At 38.1% G+C, this 8760-nt stretch overlaps 1 protein-coding gene across 1 annotated transcript in view; it reads left to right on the top strand.

Moving 5' to 3' along the window:
* Positions 1–8035, top strand: part of DDX4 (DEAD-box helicase 4) — a 123464-nt gene extending 115429 nt beyond the window's left edge. The window contains exons 19-22 of the mRNA XM_042781441.1: positions 4923–5022; positions 6165–6435; positions 6725–6835; positions 7949–8035. Coding sequence (XP_042637375.1) covers positions 4923–5022; positions 6165–6435; positions 6725–6835; positions 7949–8035 — 569 coding nt within the window. The remainder of the gene's footprint in view (positions 1–4922; positions 5023–6164; positions 6436–6724; positions 6836–7948) is intronic.
* Positions 8036–8760: the final 725 nt, after the last annotated feature.

Raw genomic sequence — 8760 nt, 5'->3', positions numbered from 1 at the left:
CTACTTTGGTCATGTTGTCAGAAGGGACCATTCCCTGGAGAAGGATGTCATGCTTGGTAGGGTGGAGGGTCGACGAAAGAAGGGGAGGCCTTCAATGGGATGGATTGACACGGTGCCTGCAATGATGAGCTAAAGTATAGCAGGGATCAAGGAGCTGGCGTGGGATCGAGCAGTGTTTCGTTCTGCTGTGCATGGGGTCACTATGAGTCGGAAACCACTCGACGGCACCTAACAACAACAACGATTCAAATACATCCATTCTTCTACAGTCTTTCTTATTCATTGTCCAGCTGTCACATGCCTGGGAGGTTTGTAGTAGTTGTGTGTCAACTTGGCTGGGTCTTGGTTTTTAGTGGTTTGACTATTGGATGTGATTAATTGCCCATGATGAGCTTGGATGTGGTGTAATCAACTCCATGGGAAATCTGTGTGATATTTAATCAGTGTAAAGGGAGTTGCCTTCAGGGTGTGGCCTGCTTCCAGTATATATGGAGAAACTCTGGGAAGGGTCTCTAGCTTTTGGCAAATCTGGATCTTTCATTTGGCTGAATCTTCATCTCAGTGGCCTACTACGTTGCCTACCAACCTTGGATTGTTCTGGAATTGAACTGGTGGTCTGCCATGTTATGTCTGCTAATCTTAGGATGGTGCCCTTTTCCTTGTCAGTCTTGGGTTTGTAATCCTCAGCAGTAGCTACATGAGTCAGAAAGAGCCTCCAGCTCTAGTGGGCTTGAAGCAGGAGGCATAGCTGAAGCCCAGGGTCAACGGGCCTTCACACCGCCCCTAGAGCCAGCACTTTCATCTCAATTTCTAGCCTTCTAAACTGTAAGAGAATAAATCCCTGTTGTTTAAGGTCACTCCTTTGTGGTATGTCTGTTATAGCAGCACTGAAGAACCTAGACAAGGCTATCGAACATAAGGTTTGGGTTAGTCACGCCTCAGTCTTCAGAGTGACATCTTTGCTCTTTAGCACTTCCAAGATGTTTTTTGTAATAAGAGGTATAATCCATACTACAGTCTATAGTCTTTAATCTTCATCAGTAGGTGCTTCAGATCATCTTCACTTCGTAGGCAAGGTTGTATCATCTGCATGTCGCAGATTGTTAATGAGTCTTCATTCAGTCTTGATGTCGTGTTCTTCATATAGTCCAGCTTCCCAGATTATTTGCTCAGTATACAAACTGAATAAGTAGGGTGAAAGGATACAGCATCAACATAAAGCAAATGAAAATCCTCACAACTGGACCATAAAACAGCATCATGATAAATGGAGAAAAGATTGAAGTTGTCAAAGATTTCATATGAGTTAGATCCACAATCAACAACAATGGAAGCGGCAGTTAGGAAATCAGACATTGTATGACACTGGGCAAATCTGCTGTTAAAGACCTCTTCAACGTGATGAAGAGCAAAGATATCTCCTTGAAGATTAAGATGCACCTAATCTAAACCATGGTATTTTCAGTAGCCTCATATGCATGTGAAAGCTGGACAATGAATAAGGGAGACCGAAGAACAGTTGATACTTTTGAGTTGGTGTTGGTGAAGAATACTGAAGGTACCATGGACGACCAGAAGAACAAACAAATCTATCCTGGAAGAAGTGCAGCTGGAATGTTCCTTGGAAATGAAAATGACTGGACTTCACCTCACCTACTTTGGTCGTGTTGGCAGAAGGGCCCATTCCCTGGAGAAGGATATCATGCTTGGTAAAATGGAGGTCAGACAAAAAGGGGAAGACCTGCAGTGAAATGGATTGACACAGTGGCTGCAACGATGGGCTCAGGTTTCACAAGGGTTGTGAGGATGGCATAGGACTGGGCAGTGTTTCGTTCTAGTGTGTATAGGATCCCTATGAGTTGGAGCCAACTTGACAGCACCTAACAGCATTTTGTAGAAGATGTGCCCAATGCATTATATCATTTGATTTCTTGAGTGTTGCTTTCATGCAATCACGGATCCAAGTAAATGACAACTTCAGCTTTTTCTCCATTTACCGCGATGTTGCTTATTAGTCCAGTTGTGAGGATTTTTCTGTTGTTTATGATGAGGTTTACTTAAGGCCATAGTCTGTTATATTCATTAATAAGTACTTCAAATCGTCTTGACTTCCAGCAGACAAGGTTGTGTCATCTGAGTATCATAGGTGTTTGATGAGACTTCTCCCATCCTGATGCCATGTTCTTCTTTAGATTCAGCTTCTCAGATTATTTGCTCATCATAAAGATTGAATATGTATGGTAAAAATATACATTCTCAACATACACCTTTTCTGATTTTAAATCACATAGCATCGCCTTGTTCTGTTTGAACGACTGCTGCTTTGTCTATGTGCAGGTTCCTAATGAGCACAATTAAGTAGTCTCGAATTCCATTCTTCCCAGTGTTATTCATAATCTGTTATGATCCACATGGTCAAATGCCTTTGCATAGACAATAAAACAAAGGTAGACATCTTTCTGATATTCTTTTATTTCAGCCAAGAACCATCGAGACATCAACGTTCTCTTTTTCATTGGGCTTGAATTTCTAGCAGTTCACTGTTGATGACCTGCTGTAACCATTTTTGAATTATTTTCAGCAGAATTTTACTTGCATGTGATATTAATAATATTGTTCAATATTTTGTGCATTCTGTTGGATCACATTTCTTTGGCGAGATAGCTGTCTTCCATATTTCTTGGTTTAGACAGGTTGAGCACCTCCAGCACTGCATCTGTTTGTTGAAACATCTCAATGAGTATTTGGCAGTTCCTGGAGCCTTGGTTTTTTTTTTTTTTTTTTTTTGCCAATACTGTCAGTGCAACTTGGACTTGTTCAGTATCATTGGTTTTTGATCATATGCTACCTCCTGAAATGGTTGATTGTCAATCAGTCCTTTTTGGTACAGTGACTCTCTTTATTCCATCTCTTGATGCTTCCTACATCATTCAGTATTTTGCCTGTAGAATCCTTAAGTATCACAACTTGAGACTTGATTTTTTTTTTCAGTTCTTTCAGATGAGAATTGCCAAGTGTGTTGCTTCCCCTTTCATTTTCCAGCCCCATGTCTTTGCAAATTTCAGTATAATACTTTCCTTTGTTCTCTTAAGCTGCCCTTTGAAAACTTCTGTTCAGCTGCTCTACTTCATCGTTTCTTCCATTTTTGTTAGCTGCTCTCAGTTCCATAGCAAGTTTCAGAGTCTCTTCTGACAGCCATTTTGGTCTTTTCTTCCTTTCCTGTCTTTTTAATGACCTTTTACTTTTTTTAAGTTTGATGTCATCCCGCAGTTTGTCTGGTCTTTGGTCATTGGTGTTCTGTGTGTCAAATTTGTCTTTCAGATGGTCTCTGAATTCAGGTGGGATAATTCTCAGGGTTGTATTTTGGCTTCATGGTCTTGTTTTAATTTTCTGTAGCTTCAACTTAAACTTGCACATGAGCAGTTAATGGTCTGTTCTGCAGTCAGCTGCTGGCCTTGTTCTGACTGATGATATTGAGCTTCTCTGTCACCCCTTTCCACAGATGTTGTCTGTTTGATTCCTGTGTATCCTATCTGGTGAAGTCCGTGTGTATAGTTGCTGTCTGTGTTATTTAAAAACAGCATTTGCAATGAAAAAATCATTAAAAATCATGCAGAGTTCTAGCGTGCCATCTCTGCTGTCCTTCCTGCCACACAGGCAGTATTTTGCAGCTACTGAGGCTGCTGCTTTGTTTCCATCTTTTGCATTCCAAGCGTTAGTAAATATCATTTCATCTGGATTGCATGTTGGTCAATTCCATAGTGTAGAAGTTGGTAAAATCTTCGGTGTCCTTTATCTTTGGCTTTAGGGTTGGCACATAAATCTGAATGATAGGTTATTGATAGTAGACTGGCACTTTTGTGGAGATAGAGGAGAGATACTGTTATGTACAGTAGTCTGTAATTCTTTCCATTAAGGCTGTGGATTCTTATCTTTCTTTTATAACATTTTATAGGAATATTCCCTTGGTAGAAAAATTGCTGACCCATTCTTGAATTTCTACAAGTTTAATACTTAACTCATTAAGGAATATTTACTTACTAGTTTAAGATGCAGGGATAAAACTATCATTTGGTTTCCTTTGTATATCAGAAAATTTATACGTGAAAAGGTTTGAATTAAGAGCTAATGTTGGAACATGGAATATTGTAGAGTTTAGCAGCCCTGGGTGGAATGCCACTATTTATCAACACCTTGGGCATTCAGGCAGAATGATAAATTGGATTTTCTTGGGAGGTAGAGAACAGGGCGATGAGTGCCCTGAGGGAAATTTGGGAACTACTAACAATTGGCAGGTAAATATCACTTATCTTTTGCTAAGTTTCTACTTGTATAATGAGCTCTGGTGGTGTAGTGGGCAAGGCTTGTGACTGCTAACCAGGTGGTCAGTGGTTCAAACCCACCAGTTCTCCATGGGAGGAAAAATGAGGCAATCTACTTCCCTAAAGACAGCCTTGGAAACCCAGTGGGGCTCCATATGAGTCAGCATCAGCTTGATGGCAGTGGATTTAGTGTTGGATTGGGAGAGGGAAAGACAAGTGAATGTTTTTAGCCCTTGAACTGAGAAAACAGTATTTTTAATATTTGATGTTCAACCATTCAGGAAATATTTGAGTCCTTATTATAAACCAGCTTTGGTAGCATACTGCCTAAGGCGTTTGACTGCTAATCAGAAGGCTGGGAGTTCAAACCCACCAGCCACTCCTCGGAAGGAAGGTTGGGCAATCTGCCGCTGTAGGGAAACCGAAGGAGGGTTTTTTTTTTTTTTGGTATTATAACCCAGGCTTGACTCTGGGTGCTGGGAATGCAGCAGTGGATGAGGGAAGGTGACAAAGTTTCCTGTCTGTCCTTCCCCCCCCCTTTTTTTTTTCCTTTTCCTAATTCTATATTTTAAATTTTTATTATGTTTTATTGTTTTGTAGGTGATGAAAGAACTATGGTCTTTGTTGAAACTAAGAAAAAAGCAGATTTTATTGCAACCTTTCTTTGTCAAGAAAAAATATCAACTACAAGTATTCATGGGTAAGTAGATGAATGTGATTTTCTAGGGGGGAAAATGGCTTCTATTTGGCATTTGTTAAGAAGTATCAGTATATGTAACTAATATATGATCATAGGACTAGGATCTAGATTAAAATCATTCAGTTTGCATCTTCAGTCTTATTTTTTAAGAACTAGGTAGCAAGGATATAGAGGAGTTGAGGTTTTGCCTTAGACTCCTCATCATTAGGAGGATCTCTTCTAAGGCCATCTCATTTAAGAATTTCTAACCCTTAGAACTCTGGTAGCATAGTGGCTAAGACACTTGCCTGCTAACCAGACGGCTGGCGGTTCAAACCCACCAGCCACTCCTCGGAAGGAAGGTTGGGCAATCCTACTTCCGTAGTGATACTGCCTCGGAAACCCAAGGAGGGGTCGCTATGAGTCGGGGCTGACTCGACGGCACATAACAACAACAACCCTTAGAACTGAGTTTTTCCCATGTTGAATCCAGTCTTTCTGGTGCCTGGTGTGCTTAAAAATGTCATATTAAAACAACTTTATTGACAATTTACTCAAAAAAAACCCAAACTCACTGCCACCAACTCAATTCCAACGCATGGCGACCCCCATTGGGGTTCTGAGGCTGTAAATCTTTATGTAAGTAGATTGCCCCATTTTCCTTTGGCGAGGCAGCTCGTGGGTTTCAACCACTGCTTTCTGTTCAGCGGCCAGATGTCGTATCCACTGCGCCAACCAGAGCTCCTTGACACTTTACTAGTGGATCTAAAATATTCCTGAATATGTAGAACTCTAAAATTATACTTTTAAAAATATCTGTTTCCTGAGAAAGCAGTCTAATAAGTATTTTATTTTATTTTTCTCAAGACTAGAAGACAGAGGTTGTTAATAGGTGGGAGTTGATGTTTATCATATTTGAATTTCTGGCTCTATGTATTAACTGTTACCTTACCTCTTCTACAAATGGGAATAATTGTTCCAACCTGAAAAGTATCATTGTGAGGATTAAATAAACTTGTAGCTTAAAAACAATTAGCATAATACTTGATATGTAAGAAGTGTAGGCATTAATGTTAAATGCCACTGTTTTTACTTTATTAAAAAGGAGTTATGTGGTGAACTTTAAAAATTCTCTTTAATGATTTATTTTCTTTTCCTTCAAGTGATCGGGAACAGAGAGAGAGAGAGCAAGCTCTTGGAGATTTTCGTTGTGGAAAGTGCCCAGTTCTTGTTGCCACATCAGTAGCTGCTAGGGGACTGGATATTGAAAATGTTCAACATGTTATCAATTTTGATCTTCCTTCTGCCATTGATGAATATGTTCATCGAATTGGACGTACTGGTCGTTGTGGGAATACTGGCAGAGCTGTTTCCTTTTTTGATCCTGAATCGGATAGCCATATAGCACAACCTCTAGTGAAAATACTGTCAGATGTAAGTTTTAAATTTTAAAACTGAATGGGTAATGTTCTTTATCATTGAAAGTAGACGTTTCATGCATATGTGTACATGACACAGTGGCTGCAACAGTGGGTTCAAAACATAGGAACGAGTGTGAGGACCCAGGACTGGGCAGTGTTCTGTTCTGTTCTTCATAGGGTCACTATGAGCCAGAAATGACTCCACAGCACCTAACAACAATAAATATTCAGGAAAAGTAAACTGTTAAAGTCTTTGAGACTTTATTCATGTTGAATATGAAATTATTATTATTTTTTTTAAGGCACAACAGGATGTCCCTGCTTGGTTGGAGGAAATTGCCTTTAGTACATACCTTCCTGGCTTCGGTGGTAGTGTGAGAGGAAATGTCTTTGCATCAGTTGATACTCGAAAGGTTAGTTGAGGGGAAGTATTCACATCTTGGCTTCCAAATAATTTTTGTAAATTGTTGTACTTAATATTGTGAAGTAACTATAATAGTCAATAATTTATGTAAACCATTGTTTTCTTGCCTGGAAGGTAGCTACTTTAATAATTCTTTGCATATATTTTATGCATATTTGTATATTTTAGTTTCAAAGATAAGGAATTAACTCTGAGACTTATGTGTACATCTTCCTTGATTTAGTGGTATTTAAGATTCTCATTTGGGATCTTTTGAACTTTATTTAGGAAGTCTTTATTTTTGGAATTCTGAGTACTTTGTTAACTAAGATAAAATACTGGAACCATTAAGCTGTTGGTCTTTTCTGATGTGTCAGTTATTTTAGGCAGCACCACCTTTATACAGAAACAAGTAGCATACTGATCATTAAATATTTGTGCTTATTCATTGAAGGGTAGTACTTTAAGTTTCCCACTTGTCAAAACTATTGGCCTACAAAAGAATTTTCCTTAAATATTGTACAATTTTGCCTTTCCCGGTTTGTTCTTGGTTTTTTTTTTTTTTTTTTTTTTAAAGTTGGATTTAGTGAGAATGAAGTTCTTTATGTATTTGAAAAAGACATGGTAGAAAGCTTGAGTCCCTGTTTCTCAGTCAGGGCAATGTAAGTTTAAGGATATTTCATTTATTTACTTATTTTTTGTTATAATAAGATTTTATTGTGTTTTTGGGTGAAAGTTGACACAGATAATTAGGTTCTTGTTCATGACTTTCTGTATGTATTTTCCAGTGACATTGGTTACCATTTTCCACATGTCAACATTCATTAGTTCAGTCCTGGTTGTTCCATTTCCATTAATCTAGCTTCTTGCCCCTACTCTTACCTTCTCATCTTGGCTTTAGGGTAAATGTTGACCTTTTGGTCTCATATAAATGTTTTTTTTAAAGAAGCACAGTATTCACAGGTGATAGTTTATTTTATGAGCTGATCTGTTATTTAGCTGAAAGGTGACTGCCAGGTGTGGAGGTCTTTACAGGTAAAGACCTTTACAAAGTTTACAGGGTATATCTTAGAGCAATACTTTAAGGCTGTTTTAAAATTAAATGTTTCTTTCTTTTTTAAAGAATTACCAGGGGAAGAGCACTTTGAGCACAGTAGGATTTGCTTCTTCACAGATGCCCAATCCAGTAGATGACGAGTCATGGGATTAAAGCTAAAACAACATTCAAGTTTGCGACATAGTTTTGATGCATCAAGAAAATAATTTGGATATTTGAGTTTTTAACAGAAATGTGAAACCTGACACCCTTATGTCTCCTGTCCTCATTCCCACCCTTAAAAAAAAAGCTTTACTGACTAGTTACGTGAAATGCTGAAAATGATAACATTACAGTTGATGATACAAATGGTGTTGACTGAAAAAGATTAAAGCATTCTAAATATCTTATTTCTAGTGTATTCTTGAAGAATTGTAGACGTGTATGTCTAAATGCTAAGTGTAAGCATTGTGTTTATTGACCCTATAAAACAAGCAATAGGGTGTGATACACTTTTGGTTAGAAATTATTTGGTCTCATTTTTACTTAAAAGGAGCCTTTAAAGTGATAATATGATTTCCATGAAACAAACAGTGAAAGACTTAAGCTTTTCAGGGTGATTTTAGATCATCAGATACGTGATGAAAATGGTTTAATGTGTGCAGTGTGGACTCTGTACTCAGTAAACATAACACTTTCTTTTTAAATATAATATGCAGACTGTCTTTGAAAATAAAGGCTGAAACATTTTCCCCTAAGTTATCTAACAGTGCTTTTAATTTTTCTTTGTTACTTATTCTCAGCTCGCTTACATTTTGAGGTATTCATTTTATTGTATTTTGTGGAACCAGTTCAACAAAACTGTTCTAGTGTATAATACACAGATGTGAAATTGAAAA

This window comes from Orycteropus afer, unplaced genomic scaffold, assembly GCF_000298275.1.
Source record: "Orycteropus afer afer isolate SDZICR_OR568_19922 unplaced genomic scaffold, OryAfe1.0 scaffold00122, whole genome shotgun sequence".
NCBI classification, from domain to species: domain Eukaryota; kingdom Metazoa; phylum Chordata; class Mammalia; order Tubulidentata; family Orycteropodidae; genus Orycteropus; species Orycteropus afer.
Note: the sequence above shows the minus strand (reverse complement) of the source record. Positions and strands in the feature narration are given on the sequence as shown.